Source organism: Sphaerodactylus townsendi, linkage group LG02, assembly GCF_021028975.2.
Source record: "Sphaerodactylus townsendi isolate TG3544 linkage group LG02, MPM_Stown_v2.3, whole genome shotgun sequence".
In the NCBI taxonomy this organism is placed as follows: domain Eukaryota; kingdom Metazoa; phylum Chordata; class Lepidosauria; order Squamata; family Sphaerodactylidae; genus Sphaerodactylus; species Sphaerodactylus townsendi.
The window spans coordinates 169224105-169244298 of NC_059426.1; the positions used below are offsets into that span (position 1 = coordinate 169224105).

Genomic DNA, 20194 nt, shown 5'->3' on the forward strand with positions numbered 1-20194 from the left:
TTTGTGAAGTTTGGTCCATGGGGTCCAAAGCTATCGACTCCCAAAGGGGGTGCCCCATCACCCATTATTTCTAATGGGAGCTACACTTTTGAGGGTTCTAATGGGGGCTACACATTTGAGAGTCCATAACTTTGGACCCCCTGAACCAAACTTAACCAAACCTGGGTGGTATCATTAGAAGAGTCTCCTAAAGATACCCTGAAAGTTTGGTGCTGCTATCTTAACAATTACACTCCTGACAGCAGGCAACCCCCCAAATTTCCCCAGATTTTCCTTTTAAACCCCCCCCCCCAGCATGGATTTAAAGGGAGAATCTGAGGTCCCCAGTTTAAACATTGAAAGTGATGCTTTTTCAGGGTGGGGGAGAATCAACCCCAAAATAGCATCATTTTCAATGTTGTTTAAACTGGGAACCACAGAATCTCCCTTTAAGGTGGATTTAAAAGGAGAATCTGAGCTCCCTAGTTTAAACACCATTGAAAATGATGCTGTTTGGGGGTGGATTCCAGCATCACTTGTTTAAACTAGGGGAGAAAAAAAGGGGGGGCAACTAAAAAAACCTCCCAAATTCAGCCGGGCACATTTGGCCCATTAAGCTCCCTCCAAAACCATCTCAGCTCTTTTCATGTTTCAAGTGCTGTAGAATGACGGTGATGTGTTGGCTCGCTGACTTTACACCTGCCAGGTTCATCACAGCATGTAAGTGAGGATGCCCGATTTGCAACTAAAAAAGCAGCAGAAAACAGTGGATCTCCTGCATTTACTCTGCTTTGGGAGTTGCCTTCAGTCGTCAATGCAGAAACCAAATTCATTTTTTTATCTGGGGCATTCTGCTGATTCAAAAGGCCTTAGGAGGATCAGAATGTCAGGCATGGCTCCCGCTTTCCCGGGCATTGACTGGGCGGAGCCCAAGGTCTCACCTGGGCCTACTATTATCTGCCCGCTGAATCTAGAGCAAGGATCTCCTAAGGATGTTAGGCTCAACCTCAGGGTCCTTTAGGAGGTCATCTGCCCACACTGAGGATGTGTGGAATGAGAACAGCCAAGTGAATGGCTACGGGACTGGCTTCGTATGCTTTTTTTAGTGCAGCCTCCGTCTTCCTATCTGTTTGATCTTCTAACACGTTTTCTCCATCCTGACAGGATGGCTCTGGAATGTGATACAACTTCTGGAGCATCCACTAGAGGGACCTTGAGATCCTCTGACCATCTTGAAGTTTTTAACAAGCATGCCTCCACCTGAGTGGCAGAGGCTTATCTGGTGAACCAGATGTGTTTCAGCACTCCTACATTCCTGCTGGGTGACCTTGGGTTAGTCACAGTTCTTGGGGACTCTCTCAGCCCCACCTGCCTCACAAGGTGTCTGTTGTGGGGAGAGGAAGGGAAAGGAGCTTGTAAGCCACCTTACAGGAGAGAAAAGTGGGGTATAAATCCAAACTCTTTTTCTTCTACTGATCCTCTCCTTTTTGTAGTCCAGATCCGGATGGCTCCGATGAATTTGACTACTCGGACTCCATTGGTAAGTATTATTTGCTAACTGAAGCCTAACCAGAATTTTTAGCAACTAGGTAACTAGCCACTGCCCAAACCGCAGGGCTAGGGGGATGGTCCCCTACAGGCCAGTAGAGCTTGCAGAAAAATTTGCATAGCCCTGTCTGCATGATCTAACCAGCCCCTGTTGTAGACCCTTCTGTTGTAGAAGCTGCATTTTCCAATAAAGCGTGTTAGGAAAAGTCACTCAAATATATGACGTACCCAGTTAAAGCCGGAAAAAAATCCTCCAAGGAGTACCTGTGACTCAATAAGGAAGCCACTGGCAAAACCTCGCCGAATGTCAGGATGTGTTCCTCCTGCCATCAAAGGGGCAAAATGGGGAGAGGGGATTCACACCTGGCCATAGGCAGGGGGCAGTTGTCTTCAGCGTCTGATATGTTCATGGACCCTTTCCTTTTCCTTTGATGCTTGTAACTGTGGCTAACTAGAAGCAACCCTGGTGCCTTCCCAGCGGGCGGGGGTGGCAGGCGGCTGAGAACTATTGCTGCGCTGGCCTTGAGACGCTGAACTCCCAAACATCTTTCTTTCCACTGTATTCTTCTCACATCCCATGGGAAACAGGGAGGGGGGATTTATGGCGGGAACTCTGGGGAAATAAAGGCAACTGTATTCTCACAATACTAGAACCAGGGGGCATTCATTGAACATGCTGGGGGGAAGAATTAGGACTAATAAAAGGAAATACTTCTTCACGTAACATGTGATTGGTGTTTGGAATATGCTGCCACAGGAGGTGGTGATGGCCACTAACCTGGATAGCTTTAAAAGGGGCTTGGACAGATTTATGGAGGAGAAGTCGATCTCTGGCTACCAATCTTGATCCTCCTTGATCTCAGATTGCAAATGCCTTAGCAGACCAGGTGCTCAGGAGCAGCAGCAGCAGAAGGCCATTGCTTTCACATCCTGCACGTGAGCTCCCAAAGGCACCTGGTGGGCCACTGCGAGTAGCAGAGTGCTGGACTAGATGGACTCTGGTCTGATCCAGCAGGCTAGTTCTTATGTTCTCATGTATTTTCGTGGTGTGGCAGACCTGGCTTTCTGAAAGCCAGATACCTGCTGTTATCAATAAAGACTTCTGATCGAACATTCAGAGTCCACGTATTGACTTCAGTTGCAAGGCTGTTGTGATGGAACATTTTGGAGGTCATTAATTCATTAGTCGGAAGCAGTTTGAAAGCGCAGACACACGCGTATGTGCGAGTACCTGAAACTCGTCCGCTTTCATCTGCAACATCTGTTCCAAGTAGGAGATCCTCTGAAGCGGCTGGAGCTTCTCCGGAAGAAAGGCCTGCACTGCCGGCTCAGTTGCTTGAGCTATCTTCTCGGCCAGCTCAGGAGCCTGGTGAAAACTTGCTTTGACGTTTTGAAGGCCAAGCTGAAGTTTCTAGAAAGAGAGGAAAACGAATCAGAGCAGATGAAGGACAAGTCCATAGTCTGGGCCTTTATCTGGCCCAGATAAGTTTGCAACCTGTGGTTCTCCAGATGTTAATGGACTACAATTCCCATCAGCCCTGCCACTTGGCCATGCTGGCAGGGGCTGGTGGGAATTGTAGTCCATGAACATCTGGAGAGCCACAGGTTGCAGCCCTCTGTTCTAAACCACTCTGATTCCCAACTGGAGAGAAAGGTGGAATATAAATAAATAAATGCATGAAATGCAATGCATTTTCCCTATCTCTTAGAAAAATAGAGCTGGAAGGGACTCAAGGGTCATCTAGTCCAACCCCCTGCACAAGGGCACTTTCCACTGCAACCATCCAGTCCTGTTCACCACTGGGGAAACTACACTAGTACATGCATGCACCCCGCCTCCCCCATGAGCAAGCAGCAAATCAGTTAGCAATCAGGACTCCCCGTGTCTGCCATTAACACTTGAAAGGACTGAAAAGTATCCTTTTGCCGATTTCCAGCTGGGCTGCTTAAGAAAGAAAGCCTTCGCAAATATTCCAAATGCCTGCACAGGGTCAGCCGGGGTATTTGCATGATTCTTCAAGGGATGCAAATCCTGCTGAACTCCCTTTGACTTCCTGCCTACAGGTAATTAACAAGACAAAGAGATTTTCAGTCTACTTCTTTTTCTTTTGGGGGGGGGGGCGGGGCGGGAAATGTGGTAGAAATGGGAGGGAGGGGAGGCTCTCTTCTCAAACGTACGATTTATTATTTTCCCGTAGCATTAAATGCAAAGAAAAACGGTCACATCTGAGATGTTAATGGCCGCAAAGTGGGAATAAAATGCTAATCTACCCACCATTAAGAGCAAATTTTGCCAACCTGACTAAACACATGTCTGGCTCCCTCACCCCTTTTTCTCTGCGCAGCTGTGCTCTTCAAGCCAAAAGGATCTGCTGCTTTAAAGCGGCCCATTTTAATTTCTTCCCATTAGGTTTTCGCCTGGCGTTCATTAATGCCACAAATCTATCTGCTTCCCGAGGCAGAGCATTTCCCCAGAAGCCCTCCATCTCCCCTTTAAAAAGCTGTTAGTACAGAAAAGGGTTTGAGACATAAAAGCATGTCAAATGCCCAAACCAATTCCTCAGTCATTCTCAACTGGAAAGGGTAAAAAATAACTCCTCAACCATTAGGGTGGTTATCAGTATTCCTCCCACCCCTTTTACAAAGAGAAAGAAGAATGTATTGTCGAAGGCTTTCACGGCCGGATTCAACTGGTTCCGGTGGGTTTTTGTGTGGCCGTGGTCTGGTGGATCTTGTTCCTAACGTTTTGCCTGCATCTGTGGCTGGCATCTTCAGAGGGAAGTCTGTTACGCACTGTGTCCAGAGAGAAGGGAATGTTTGGGGTTCACCGGATAAGCCTCTGCCACTCCTCAGAGTGGAGAATCAAGCCCAGTTCTCCAGATTAGAATCCACCCGATCTTAACCACTACCCCATGCTGCCTCTCACACTGAAACACCATCAACATGTATTGCCAGACTCAATTTTTTAAAGGCGCCCCTGGGCTTCTCTTTTCTTATGAATGCTGCCGGCTTACTTCGATATCCTGCGACTTCTGCCTCAGGAAGTCCCTCGTGCCACTTGCGGGAACGGTAGCCGCCAAAAGGGAAGCGCACTGCTCTTGGTGTTTGTCCAGCTTGGCCGTTACCTCAGCGTGTAAGCCAGCATACGATTCCCAAAGGTGTAAAGAGGCTCGGGCTTTCTGCAGCTGATCTGCTGTGTCTTCACTGATCAGCACCCACCTGTCAAAAAAGAACCAGGGTAAGGGCAGGATCAGAGCTGGGCAAGGGCGAGGAGGATTTGGGGTTCAAATCTCTACTCTGTCCGGAAGCTGGCTGGATTAATGTGGGCCGGTCATTCTCTCTCGGCCTTACAGAGTTGTTGTGAAGACACAAGGGATGAGGGAGGGAAGAGAACCAAGGTAACCTTGGATTTTATTCTTTGCTGAACTGCCAGCAGCTCAGCCCCAGCTCTGAGCCTCCTCATTACTGTGTGCTGCCATGGCAGCACACCACCCCTGCACAGTAGCAAAGGGTTAGAGCAGTGTTTCCCAACCTTTTCTAGGTCAGGGTACCCTTGACCTCACTCTTCATATCTCACGGTACCCCTGCCGCCACCCCGCACCTTCCCCTCCCAGGGTGAAGGGAAGCACGGGGGTGGGGGTGGGGGGTGGCTGCTGACCTTGCGGCAGGCCCTGCCCCATGGGCCAGCTCCATGTCCTGGCGCCGGTGGGAGACACCACAAAAATGAGGGGGGGGGTAGTGTTGCCGCGGTACCCTTGGGACATGCTCACGGCACCCCAGGGTACCACGGAACCCTGGTTGAGAATGGCTGGGTTAGAGAGACTTAAGGTCAGATTTAGGGGTGGTCTTCAAGATCCATCTAATGCAGTAGTGGCGAACCTATGGCACGGGTGCCAGAGGTGGCACTCAGAGCCCTCTCTGTGGGCACGCGCAGACAGAGTGCCCCCCCCCCCCCCGCATCTAGGCTGGCCTGGGTCGCTGGGCTCAATTATTAGCATTAAACCTAAGACCTAGGTAACCCTGATAAGCGCTGTTAAACCCCGCTGATTTTCATGCAAAGAAAGCATGATCCTTTACCTGGGAGTAAGCTCGGTTGCTGGCAATGGGGCTTGCTTCTGAGTAAAACCTTCGAGGGTTGTGATTCACCCGTTGGAAGAGTTGCACGGTTGCTTCAAAGCACATTTTATTATATAAACTTACCTCCCTGAGTAACTTGCATGCCGGAGACAACCGTTTTTTTCTAAACTAAAACCTCAGTATTCAGGTTAAATTGCCATGTTGGCACTTTGCGATAAATAACTGGGGTTTGGGTTGCAATTTGGGCACTCGATCTCAAAAAGGTTCGCTGTCACTGATCTAATGTCACAGAATGAGGATGACACAGAGAGCAATGTCTAACTTGCAATCCTATTCTGGTCCACTCGGAAGGGTTCACTCCCAGGAAAGAGTTATTAGGATTGGTTGTGGTGGGCTTTCCGGACTGTGTGGCTGTGGTCTGGTAGATCTTGTTCCTAATGTTTCGTCTGCATCTGAGGCTGGCATCTTCAGAGGTGTATCACAGAGAGAAGTGTACACACTTTTCTAAAAAGGCTCGGAGGGTGTCAGGAAAGGGTGCCGGTGTGCACCATCATGGCATCAGCGGGCACCGTGTTGGGAACACAAATCTTTTGTACCTTGTGTGCACCTTCTTGTATTTCTGATCAATGAGATCTGAACATGAGGGATCACACAGCTTCTTCAGATTGTCACCAGCAGTGCGGAGTCGAGTCCAGACTTCTTCGTTACCCTCGGCTTGATCTTGAAGAGACTGTGAAAAGAAATGCCACGCGGTGAGTTATGCCCGAATCTACCTGAATGAATTCAAGTGACAGCTTAGATCCTGTCAGCAAGGCAAATCCAGGAGGAAGTCACAGAATCATAGAGTTGGAAGGGACCCCAAGGGCCATCAAGCCCAACCCCCTGCAATGCAGGAACACATAACCAAAGCACTCTTGAGAGATGGCCTTCCAGCCTCTCTTTGAAAACCTCCAAAGAAGGAGACTCCACCACACTCTGAGGTAGTGCCTTCCACCGTCGGACAGTCCTGTGTCTTTTTGGCATTGGTCTTATGGAGTAGTCTGCTCAAGTAAATGTAGAGGGCACCATTACTGGCCACTTATTTCCAGGCACTGTAGCTACCAAAGGGTTCTGTTATTGTTGTTTTTAGAATATATGTAACTGTTCACGCAGACTCAAATGTAGGATAAGGTGGACTACGCTAGTGGGCTATACTCCCCCAATCTTTTTTCACCCGTGTGCCCCTTGGCAACCCTTTTGTGTAAAATTGTACCCCCATTTTAGCACACTCATAATGTAATTTTTTTCACATGTCCCCAAACGCTCTGGCGCGTACCCCGAGGACATGTGTACCTCCGGTTGGGAACCACAGGGGGGGACTAACCACTCTCCTGGCTTTCTGCAAACTATGCAAAACATAAATATTCAAGATGGCCTTTTGCGCAGGAAATAGGGCTAATCTATAACAATGTGGTTCAGACAGAAGCGTGGGGTTGGTGACTGTAAACTATACCATTATGTGTAATTTATACTCTCTGTTGCTGCATTAACGTGTCAGGCTAATGCTTGTGCTTTGCTTCTTGTTACATCCAGATATCTAAAAATCAAATCCCATGGCACTGCCTATTGGATGTTCCGCCCCGTTGATTGCCCTGACTTATTTTGGGCAATCCATCTTGAGCCCCAAGAGAAAGGCACACTGTAAATAACTGCGTGCATAAATAACTGGATTTTCACAAACTCCTTGTCCACGCCTTTGAAGAGTTCCATGGCTCTGTCTCCCTCTCGCCTTTCCTTGTCCATCCTTGTCTGTGACCTTCCTAGCCACCTTTCCTGGCAACTGGCAGGGTGGAGTAGGGGTGGGACTCGCCAGCAGCAAACTCAGGCCTAGGGCTCGGCTGTGATGATGCAGCAACATCATTTCCAGCACATACTGGAAGTGACATCATGACATCACATCACCAAAGAGATGAGGATGCCCTGGTATTTCTTGCAAAAACCTTTGGTAGAAGCTTTTTCTACCAAACTGGTAGAAAAACTGACCATACAGTTTTTGCAGAAATACCAGAGTGTTCAGTCTCACCAGCACATTATATCACTTCCGGGACACTCTGGAAGTGATGCTGCCAGTGACAAGAGATCTGGGTCTCAGTTTGGTGCCAGTAAGTCCCCTCACCAGCCCAGAAAAGGAGACCCTGACCCTGGAGGCAGTCTTGGGGCCCCCAACTCCTTGAAACGACCCCAACTTTTTTCCTCTGCTGCCTCTGATGCCCGGGACTGCCTCCCAAACTACCTGCAGGAAGCAACATCTTCCCCTCTCCCCCAACATACATTCTCCACAAAGCATTTGGCATAATCTCCATACTCCGTGCTCCTGAACTAAAACACAGTCTAGAGCCATGGTGACGAACCTATGTCACTCCAGATGTTCATGGACTGCAATTCCCATCAGTCCCTGCCAGCAGGGCCAATTGGGATGATGGGAATTGTAGTCCATGAACATCTGGAGTGCCATAGATTCGTCACCATGGCTCTAGACTGTGTTTTAGTTCAGGAGCACGGAGTATGGAGATTATGCCAAATGCTTTGGGGAGAATGTACGGACATCTGGAGTGCTATAGATTTGCCACCACTGGAGAGTGTGAGCAAATGTGATAAATGAATATTCTCCTGCTTACCTCCATCTCTCTCTCACCCACCCCACTGCCATTGTCTTTATGTCAAATTTTTGAATGCAAGTTCCTTGGGACAGAGGCATGCAATCTTCTAGCGATAAGTACAGCACTACGCACACTGGTAGTACACCCTGAGCCCATTCAAGGAAGGGCGCCTCATAAATTGAATGAAATAATAACTAATAAATAAATAAATTTAATTAAATATAACAAATAAATAAAAACACAACAAAAACAGAATTGGCAACCAGGTCCTATCCACTCTTGTTTGGAATCCATCCGCCCTTATTTTGACTGGACTTCCATTACCAAATGATCATTGGATAATAGTCTAGGTCAGTGGTCCTCAACCTTCCTAATGCTGCAACCCTTTAATACAGTTCCTCATGTTGTGGTGACCCCCAACCCTAACATTTATCCGTTTTACAGATGGAGAACACTGATGCAGAGAGTCTTAGGCGACCCCTGTGAAAGGGTCGTTCGACCCCCAAAGGGGTCCCGACCCCAGGTTAAGAACCACTGGTCTAGGTCAAATTCCTTCCTCCAACTTTCCGGGCCCTGCGGGACCTCAGTGAATTCCGCAGGGCTTGTAAGACCGTGTTGTTCCACCGGGCCTTTGGAGTGTCCAGCCGCTGATATGGTGCCCCCTCACTGCTCTTTGCCCTGGCGCTGTTACATCAGAGCCCCCTCATATTGAGGGGCTCGCCGTCCCCCTTCTTGGGGTTTTTGGATGCCTCTTGTTTATTTATTTATTAATTGTTATCCGCTGTTTTATATGAGTTTTAAGATGTTTTATTGATGATTAATAGGATGGAGCCTATGTATTGTATTGTGTATGATTTGCTCCTGCTTAATGTTTTTTTGAATTGTGTTCACCGCCCAGAGCCCTTCGGATATCGGGCGGTATAGAAATTGAAGATATGAATGAATGAATGAATGAATGAATGAATGAATGAATGTATGTATGGGGCCTCAAAGAAGGGGCTGTAGAACATCTGGTTGCTGGTAGAGTATATCGGCCAGCAGAAGGTCCCAGGTCTCAGGTGTGTGCTTTTGTGAGACGTACCTGGAGGTTTCCCACCTGGTGTTTCAGGGTCTCCAGTGTAATCACAGGAGGTTTGCTGAGCTCTGCGCAATAGAAAGCTCTCGCAAGGACAAACCCGGCGTCGTCCCAGGCATCGTCGTAAAGCCTCCACTCCTCCAACGCCGTCTTCGTGGAGGCTTTTAGCACAGCAACCTGCAAGCAAACGAGCCATGCTTAGAAACAGCACTGCCATTTTTTTGCTCCGCAAAGCCCATTTTGGCAATTGCTCAGCGAGGCGTTTCGAAACAGAGAAACCACCTGAAGTTAGTTTTTTTTAAAAAAAAGGGTATTTTGAAATATAACGCCTAGCATTAAAAAAGCCTTTACAGATTTGACCAGCTGATCTCACTGATTTCTCAGGCGACGGTACGTGCTTCAAACCGTCCATTAAAAGAAAAAAACACATGACAGAGAAGCATCAAAATTCTTTTCATTATCAACTTAATTCAAGGCCGGGGCCTCTCGGTGCTGGCAGAACGCGTCTCCTGATCACCTGATCAGGAGACGATTTACAGAAATAACACGCTGGCTTACTATATGTTGCCACTGCCCAGAAGCAAAAATAACAGACAGAATGTCTCCTGAAGTGATTCAAATTGCAAAAAATAAAAAGGGGAGGGGGATAGGGAGCTCTTGTAGGAATGCTTAAAATCCCTATAGCTTTGAGTAGTGGTCCTATTAAAATGTGAGGGACCCTCTGACACCAGAACCATGCCTTTGATCCTATTTAGAATTTCCGGGGGTAGGGGAGGAATTTGCATCAATTCCACCTCCTACAGGAGATCTCTGATCCCCCTTAGATATCCCAGGGGGATCCTCCATCTGGGGCACCATTTCGGGAGGTGTTTAGGGCTGCAAATGTGCCCCATCTTTCTCAGACCCTGAGGAAATTCTAGGCTGGATCCAAGCCTGTAACACTAGATAAGCAGCTAAATTTGGTGGTCAGAGATCTGGATTCAAGTCTCAGATTTACAATCAAATTGTTGTGCAAGCTTGGGTGAGCTACCTCTTGACTCATCCCCCCCCCCCCCCGGAGTGGCAATACCTTTCTAATGTTAGTGGAAAAAATTCTATCCCCCATCCCAGTATCAACTGAGTCAGCAGTGTGATGCGGCGGCGAAGAAAGCCAATACAATTCTGGGCTGTATCAACAGGAGTATAGTGTCTAGATTGAGAGATGTAATTGTTCCTCTCTATTCTGCATTGGTTAGACCTCACCTGGAATATTGTGTACAGTTCTGGGCACCGCAATTCAAGAAGGATATTGACAAGCTGGAACGGGTCCAGAGAGGGGCAACCAAAATGGTCAAAAGACTGGAATCCATGACCTATGAGGAGAGACTTAGGGAGCTGGGGATGTTTAGTTTGGTGAAGAGAAGGTTAAGAGGTGACATGATAGCCATGTTTAGATATTTGAAGGGGTGTCATGTTGGTGAGGGAGCAAGCTTGCTTTCTGCTGCTCCAGAGACTAGGACCAGGAGTAATGGGTGCAAGGTGAAGGAAAAGAGATCCCGCCTAAACATCAGGAAAAACTTCCTGACAGTCAGGGCTGTTTGACAGTGGAATGCACTCCCTCGGAGTGAGGTGGAGTCTCCTTCTTTGGAGGTTTTTCAAGAGAGGCTGAATGGCCATCTGACAGGAGTGCTTTGATTGTGTGTTCCTGCATTGCAAGGGGTTAGACTTGGGGTCTCTTCCAACTCTATGATACTATGAATACTCTCTGAAGTCACTATGAGAGGATATCTGGCACAGACTCCAAAAAGGAAATAAGCACAGAAGGCCGGATTGGGATCCATCGACAGGCTCTGACACCGGCAAAGTTTCTTCATGCCCAGACTATCAGGGATCAGAAGAAATAAGGCCAGAGGGTAGCATTTTGGAAATTAAATACTTTATCAAAGTAGTATGAATTTGGATTAATCAACTGACTATTTATTTGGTGGTGGTGGAAAGCATTGCCAAGTTGCGGCTGACTTTTGACAACCATGTAGGGATTTCAAGGCAGCGAGCATTCAGAGGTGGTTTGCCATTGCCTGCCTCTGGGTAGCAACCCAAGATTTCCTTGGCGGTCTCCCTTCCAAGGACTAACCGGGGCTGATTCTCCTTAGCTTCCGAGAACTGACAAAACTGGGCTAGCTTGGACCCACCCAAGTCAAGATCTGGCATTTATTTAATACATTTAAACACCACCTTTCCTTCAATGAGTTCAAGGTGGCATACACCCGTCTTCCTCTCCACCCTTTTATGCTCACAACACCTCTATGTGGTAAATTAGGCTGAGAGTGTGTGTGATTGGTCCAAAGTCAGTCCATAGCTGGATACGGATTTGACCCTTGGTCTCCCAGCAGGGACATAGGTATAGATTTTTATGGGGGGGTTCGGGGGCGGGGCCTCAGCCCCACCTGCCCCAGGGCATGGCCACGGCTCACCAAGCCCTGCCCCCGGCCTAGCGCTTATAAAAGCAGCTCTCCGAGGCCGGGACGGCAGACTCCCCTGCCCTGCCCTCCCCCGCCCCCCCCACCAGCTGGGCTCCCAGCCGGCAGTTCCTTCTGCCCTCCCCTCTGGGCAGAGGCGTAGAGGGAAAATGGAGCTGGGTGCAAAATCTAACCATTTAAGAAACAGGAAGGGCGATTTTAGCCCCTTACTCAGGGCAGCCCTCAAATTCACATGGTTATTCGTTTATGCGGGTCCCTTAATTCTACAAATAATTTTCCTAGGAGGCAGAAAGGAGTGCAGTGGGGGCAGGGGGGTGGGAAATCAGAAAGATCCACGTCTTTTAAAGTTTTCTGCCGACAGATTGCTGAGGTTACCCTCAATATCTCGTAGAGGCAGCTCCAAAACAACATGGCTACCTGGTTAACAACTCTGGTCCTCTGTCGATCCAGCTCATTGATTCTTGACACGACTGCCTCAGGAAGTTCTGCGCAGTCCCCTAAGGCCTGTTTCAGCTGATCCATATCGTCCGATTTAGCGGCTAACTGGTTTTCTAGTGCCTGGGAACAAAAGGAGCTGTTAGGTCTTGGCACGACGATCAATAAATTGACTCTAGATATAAAATCGGAAGTCTTTATGGGGTTGGCAAAAAAGGACTCAAACTGCAGAAAACAGATCTGGGGATCCTGGAATCTGCAGACACATTTATTCCTCTGTTTTCCCGCTCAAACACCCCCTCCCATCTTCCCACAGATTAACAGAACAACAAGGTGTGAAAGGCTTTGTTATGAAGTACTGAGTGTCTTGAGGCCGAAGCAACAGTCTTCTGCGCAAGGCCTCTCTCCCTCCTTCTGGTGATTCCAGGGAGAGGCCGCATAGCTAGCTAAATTACCAAGCGCCTAGATTTAGAACAAAAGGCTCATCAACATATGATAGGTGGCTACACGAAGAGTTGTGCCCCTGATGTGCCCCTGACCTCCAGGTGGTATGATGGAGGGAAGGGCAGGAGACATTCCTGACAGAAGCAGGGGATGTAAACTCTCCCCTGTGCTTATTACTTACTTTGTTTATACCTCAGTATTCTCCCCCACCTCTCCTCCATTTTATCCTCACAACAACCCTCTGAGACAGGCTGAGCCAGGAGAATGTGACCGGCTCGAGATCACCTAGTAAGCTTCCAAGACAGAGTGGAGACTCCAACTTGGGTCTCCCCATTCCTAGTCCGACACACTAACCAATGCTGGCTTAATTCAAGACAGAGTTGTTTTCAGCAGTGCCGCTTCTTGTAAAAAAAAAAAAAGAAGTCCCCATCAACAGCTTTAATGGTGAGGAAGAAGAAGGAAAACAGAGGAAAGAAACAAGATCGTGCATCCACTGCAAACAGCAGAAAAATGTGAATGTGTGAGTCACAACAAGTGAAACCTCTGAAGATGCCAGCCAGAGATGCAGCACCGGGACGGAGGCTGCCTGCTTTCCATCCTGGTTGGGCCCTGACTCCATCTTGGGTCCTACCTACCCCCCTCCGTTGACCTTTAGATCGGGCGCCTGTTTTAAACAACTTCTGTTGTTTGAATCTGTATGTATTTCTCGTAACTGCTGCTTACGTTTTTAATGGGCTTAAGTGATATTTTTGCATTGATTTGCTGTCTTAGAGAACAGCCATATCGGAGCCGCCTCGAGCCCTTCGGGGGTGAGGCGGCTTATAAATCCAATAAATAAATAAATAAAAACGTCAGGAGCGAAACCACCAAACCACGGCCACACACCCCGGAAATTCCACAACAGCCACTTGATTTCTGCCGTGAAAGCCTTCGACAATACAGTTACTCATTCCCTAAGTCTTGTGAGCAGCAGTGGCGTAGGAGGTTAAGAGCTCGTGTATCTAATCTGGAGGAACCGGGTTTGATTCCCAGCTCTGCCGCCTGAGCTGTGGAGGCTTATCTGGGGAATTCAGATTAGCCTGTGCACTCCCGCACACGCCAGCTGGGTGACCTTGGGCTAGTCACAGCTTCTCGGAGCTCTCTCAGCCTCACCTACCTCACAGGGTGTTTGTTTTGAGGGGGGAAGGGCAAGGAGATTGTAAGCCCCTTTGAGTCTCCTGCAGGAGAGAAAGGGGGAATATAAATCCAAACTCTTCTTCTTCTATCCAAGTCAATGGACTTAGAAGGGGATAACTGTTTTTAGGATGGCTTGTAGGATGAGTGAGCATGGGTTAGTGTTTAAGAGGGGTAGACTTTAATCCAGTGAAGCAGGTTTGTTTCTTCATTGTTTTACAAGAGGCCCGCTGGGTGACCTTGGGCCAGTCACAGTTCTCTCAGAACTCTCTCAGCCCCCACTTACCTCACAAGGTGTCTGTTGTTAAGGAGAGGAAGGGAAGGTGATTTTAACCCACTTTGAGACTCCTTAAAGGCAGAGGAAAAAGCGGGTATAAAAACCAACTCTTCTACTATCGTAGGAGAAATATCACAATGTAAAGTCAGCAGATGTACGTATGTGTGCATATTTGATACAGGCGACCGAAATACACATTTCATGGTGAAAAATGAAGTGGGGGTTTTTTTGTGTGTGAAATGGTTTGTACACACGCCTACTGAAAAGAATATATCTGTAAAGCTTTTAAAAAGTTCCCCCCTTCAAGATCTTGCAAAATTGTTCCTGACTTTAGTTAACCTCCTTCTTTCCCTTCCTCTCTCCCCTAGTGAGTGTACTCGCTCACGGAGAGTGTTTCAATCTGTCCCTTATTTAGTCACAAAGCTACTTATGAGATAGTTGGAACGAATCCCTCCGTCTCCCAGGTAAGAAAACGAAATACTCCAAGGGCTTGGCAAAACATTAGAGGGAATAAATAGTAAAAATTACACCCTGCTTCGCTGTTTCTGCAAGGAAGGAGTAACCACGGCAACAAAACAAAACCTGCACCTAGAAGGAAGAGGAAGGGGATGCTCACCTATTATTAATTTGGAGAATTAGGGAGGGAGGTTGTGACTTTTTAAACGACCAGGGTAATCGATTAGAAACCTTTCTGATAGGCATAAAAAACAGCCTCCATAAATTTGGCATTGACCTCAATAGCGCCAAGCTAGCCTGATCTTGTCAGATCTCAGTTGATAAGCGGGGTTGGCCTTGGTTAGAACTTAGATCAGTGATGGCAAACCTTTTTGAGACCGAGTGCCCAAACTGCAACCCAAAACCCACTTATTTATCGCAAAGTGCCATCACAGAAATTTAACCTGAATACTGAGGTTTTAGTTTAGAAAAAATGTTTGGCTCTGAGGCATGCGTTACTCGGGAGTAAGCTTGGTGGCAGTTGTTGGCTTTGCTTTGAAGCAACCATGCAACTCTTTGAATGGGTGAATCATGACCCTAGGATGGTTTACTCAGAAGCAAGCCCCAATCCCAGCAACCGAGCTTACTCCCAGGTAAAGGATCGCGCTTTAGTTCTTCGCATGAAAATCAGTGGGGTTTAACAGCGCTTAACAGGGTTACCTACACTGCTCCCCCAAAACTAGGTCTTAGGTTTAATGCTAATAATCGAGCCCAGCTTCCCAGGCCAGCCTAGATGTGTGTGTGTGTGTGTGGGGGGTAATTCCCCCCCCCCCATGATGAACTCTGTGCGTGCCCACAGAGAGGGCTCTGAGTGCCACCTCTGGCACCCGTGCCATAGGTTCGCCATCACTGACTTAGGTGCAATGTCAGAATGAAAGGGGGGGGAGGCAAAGGGAGGACTGTGCTGGGAGGAACATCCGAGAAACACTTTTGGGATCAGAACCAGGGGACCATCAAAGGCAGCATGTTGGTGGCCCTCTGCAGACTCCTTTCTGGACAGGCTGAGACAGGGACACTGGACTAGACTGGACCACTGATGAATGTGCCAGCAGGGCACTTCTTACATTCTCTTGATTTCCTTCTTCTGTTGGAGGAGCAGCAGTGGTATAGGAGGTTAAGAGCTCGTGTATCTAATCTGGAGGAACCGGGTTTGATTCCCAGCTCTGCCGCCTGAGCTGTGGAGGCTTATCTGGGGAATTCAGATTAGCCTGTGCACTCCCACACACGCCTGCTGGGTGACCTTGGGCTAGTCACAGCTTCTCAGAGCTCTCTCAGCCCCACCCACCTCCCAGGGTGTTTGTTGTGAGGGGGGAAGGGCAAGGAGATTGTCAGCCCCTTTGAGTCTCCTACAGGAGAGAAAGGGGGGATATAAATCCAAACTCTTCTTCTTCTTCATTTTGACACCGCCCCGAGTGCCCCTTCTCAAATGATGCCTGTGGTGACATGTACAAAACAAAAAGTACACATTTCCTTCCTTTGAGATAATCTACGTATTGCAAACTTAAAACTTTTAAAAACTCTTTTAAATAAGGTGAAAACCTTAATGTTTCAGCATATCAGCCTTGTAAACTATTTTGGCTTTCGGACTCCGGGTCCCAGTTCAGAGCCGATAGAGCAGCAGCCAAAGTTACGCAGAATGGATCGCAGAATGACGGTTGCGGGAATAGCCTTCCTTTATGGAGGTTGAAACGGGGACTACCAATCTTGATCCTCTTTGATCTGAGATTGCAAATGCCTTAACAGTCCAGGTGCTCGGGAGCAGCAGCAGCAGCAGAAGGCCCTTGCTTTCACATCCTGCATGTGAGCTCCCAAAGGCACCTGGTGGGCCACTGCGAGTAGCAGAGTGCTGGACTAGATGGACTCTGGTCTGATCCAGCTGGCTTGTTCTTATGTTCTTATGACTTTTGGGGTAGTGGTGCTCACTCAATGGGATGGGCTGCCAGTAGAAGCACACAGACAGTTGCCCTTCCTCCTATACTTCTCTATGCCCTTCCAAAAGTTTATTTCCCCATTCCTGCACATGAAGCCTGTTGGGGAACCTTTGGGCTAGTCACAGTTCTTTCAGAACTCTCTCAGCCCCATCTGCCTTACAAGGTCTCTGTTGTGGGGAGAGGAAAGGAAAGGAGTTTCTAAGCTCCTGTGAGTCTCCTTACAGAAGAGAAAAGTTATAAATCCAAACGGCCGCCTCCTGCTCCTCTTCATTTTAGCAAGACTTCCGCTGAGTTTCACGCAGCTGCTCAGTATTACCATTTTTAGGAGCTGTATTTCTGTCTGAAATCTCTGTTGGAGGTATTCAAGTTGCTGTGGGATTTTTATGCAGTGCCTTTATTATTCATGCTGGCATCTTTATTATTAATGCATTGAGCTCAGTGTTTCTGGGAAAGGCACTCTAAATGTCTTGATAGGGTTGGATCTAGTTGGCTTTTTTTGCTCAGTGGAATGGCCTGCCTGAAGAGGTCAGAAAGGCTCTCATGTATCCATCATTCCATAGTAAATCAGAACCGTCAGAAGGATTTTTTTTAAATAAGGGGAATCAGGTTGTGGCTGTTGTACTTTGGTTACAAGTGCTGGAAAAGACATGCTGGGGAAAGCTGAAGGCGGAAGGAAAAGAGGAAGACCCTGTCGGAATAAGCGACTTCTGCATGCCTGGACACTGGGGGGTGCTGTGTATCTCACTCTTAACTGTGTTGCTGCCTCTCTTGTTTGCCCTCCTTGTCTGGGCCAGGAGACCGCCCACTAACTTCCTTTCTTCCCCATGCTGGCCACACTTCTGTCCTAACCTCTGACCTGAGTGCATGGTCAATGGTTGCCTGCCTCATTGGGGCTTTCCCACTGTAGCATTCTCTTACCTGCACACACGTGATGGCAGGTAGAGTGCCCACTTGTTCATAGGGAAAGTATTTCTTTAGAATAGGGTTTCTTTCTATCCACCTTTTTCCTGGAACAAAGCTGTGAACTGGAGATGCTTGAAGAAATCTAAGTTTTACCTCTTACATTTTATCTCTTGAGAAGTTTCTACAAACTGCACTCACACACGCTACTGGGCAGATCCATTCTAAACAAAATCTAACAGACCCAACAATGTGAAGGATTGACTCCACCAAGGAAGTCATGGCCCTCAATTTGCAAGATCTGAGCAGGCCTGTTAACGATAGGACATTTTGGAAGATACTGATTCACAGGGTTGCCATAAGTTGGAAAAGACTTAACACACACTCACAATGGAATTGCTCAGGAAGGCACTTTTAAAAGGGAAAAGGACTATTGTCCATGATGCTGTGTATGATATGATACGTATTACTTGTCTCCCCGCTCTTTCTGCATGATCTTCTAGCTTCCTAGTCCAATTTTCTGCATGGCATGACATAACACGCTGCATTACCTGTTTGAAATCCTAGTCCTATTGGATTGCTTATTAGAGACCTCGTGCTATTTGACGGCATGGTTTTTGCCACATGTGAAGCTGCCTTATACTGAATTAGACTGATGGTCCATCCAGGTCAACACTGACTACTCTGACTGGCAGCCGCTCTCGAGTGTCTCGTTCAGATAGGCCTTTCACATCACATACCACCTGATCCTTTAACTGGAGGTGCTGGAGACTGAGTCCGGACCTTCTGCAGGCCAAGAAGATCACAGAATCATAGAGTTGGAAGAGACCCCCAAGGGCCATCAAGTCCCTGCAATGCAGGAACACACAATCAAAGAACTCCAGTCAGATGGCCATCCAGCTTCTCTTTAAAAACCTCCGAAGTAGGAGACTCCACCACACTCCGAGGTAGTACATTCCACTGTCGAACAGCCCTGCCTGCCAGGAAGTTTTTCCTGATGTTTAGGTGGAATCTCTTTTCCTTCCCCTTGAACCCATTACTCCAGGTCCTAGTCTCTGGAGCAGCAGAAAACAAGCTTAGCTCCCTCGCCAACATGACATCCCTTCAAATATCTACCGTGTTTCCCCAAAAATAAGACAGTGTCTTATATTAATTTTTGCTCCCAAAGATGCGCTATGTCTTATTTTCAGGGGGATGTCTTATTTTTCCGCTCCACAGCTGCATGTTCTGGTTACTTGGCTACATCTTACTTTTGGGGGATGCCTTATATTTTGCACTTCAGCAAAACCTGTACTACGTCTTATTTTCAGGGGATGTCTTATATTCAGGGAAACAGGGTAAACATGACTATCATGTCACCACCTTCTCTTCTCTACCACTGAGCCACAGCCCCTATTTTCCCCTACTTTCCCATGTGATGTCTTCGCCTCAGTGAGAAAGGTGGGCTATAGGTAAGACTAATACAGAAATAAATGATCCCCAACATGCTCTGTTTGGCGGTCACATGGGGCTGCCCTCCTCTGCTTCTCACCAGCGGCAAAGCTGCTTCGATCCAACCCATAAGCAAGCAAACAAACATTCCTTCGTACCTTCGGGACCGCATTACCCCTAGTCGGTCCCTGCGATCAGCAGAGGCCAATTTGCTGGTGGTCCCCGGCCCCTCGATGATGTGGCTGGCCTCCACGCGGGCCAGGACTTTTACTGCCCTGGCCCCGGCCTGGTGGAACACCCTCCCTCCAGCTGTCCGGGCCCTGCGGGACCTTGGTGAGTTCCGCAGGGCCTGTAAGACCGTGTTGTTCCACTGGGCCTTTGGAGTGTCCAGCCGCTGATGTGGTGCCCCCTCCTTGTTCTCTGCTCTCTGCTCTTTGCCCTTGTGTTGTTCCATCAGCCCCACCCCCCTCATATTGAGTGGCCGCTCCCTTTCCGGGGGTAGGTTTTAAATTGGGGTTCTTTGGATGCCTCTTGCTTATTTGCTTATTTATCTATTCACTCACCCCCCCCCCCCCCCACCCCCCCCCCCCCCTACCCCCCCCCCCCCCCACCCCCCCCCCCCCCCACCCCCCCCCCCCCCCACCCCCCCCCCCCCCCACCCCCCCCCCCCCCCACCCCCCCCCCCCCCCACCCCCCCCCCCCCCCACCCCCCCCCCCCCCCACCCCCCCCCCCCCCCACCCCCCCCCCCCCCCACCCCCCCCCCCCCCCACCCCCCCCCCCCCCCACCCCCCCCCCCCCCCACCCCCCCCCCCCCCCACCCCCCCCCCCCCCCACCCCCCCCCCCCCCCACCCCCCCCCCCCCCCACCCCCCCCCCCCCCCACCCCCCCCCCCCCCCACCCCCCCCCCCCCCCACCCCCCCCCCCCCCCACCCCCCCCCCCCCCCACCCCCCCCCCCCCCCACCCCCCCCCCCCCCCACCCCCCCCCCCCCCCACCCCCCCCCCCCCCCACCCCCCCCCCCCCCCACCCCCCCCCCCCCCCACCCCCCCCCCCCCCCACCCCCCCCCCCCCCCACCCCCCCCCCCCCCCACCCCCCCCCCCCCCCACCCCCCCCCCCCCCCACCCCCCCCCCCCCCCACCCCCCCCCCCCCCCACCCCCCCCCCCCCCCACCCCCCCCCCCCCCCACCCCCCCCCCCCCCCACCCCCCCCCCCCCCCACCCCCCCCCCCCCCCACCCCCCCCCCCCCCCACCCCCCCCCCCCCCCACCCCCCCCCCCCCCCACCCCCCCCCCCCCCCACCCCCCCCCCCCCCCACCCCCCCCCCCCCCCAC

The 20194-nt window shown here is 49.7% G+C and overlaps 1 protein-coding gene across 1 annotated transcript in view; it reads right to left on the reverse strand.

The window, feature by feature from the left end:
* Window positions 1-20194, reverse strand: part of SYNE2 (spectrin repeat containing nuclear envelope protein 2) — a 260281-nt gene that overhangs the window by 76679 nt on the left and 163408 nt on the right. Inside the window, 5 exon segments of the mRNA XM_048484653.1 lie at window positions 2759-2938; window positions 4542-4746; window positions 6201-6334; window positions 9325-9495; window positions 12195-12335. Coding sequence (XP_048340610.1) covers window positions 2759-2938; window positions 4542-4746; window positions 6201-6334; window positions 9325-9495; window positions 12195-12335 — 831 coding nt within the window.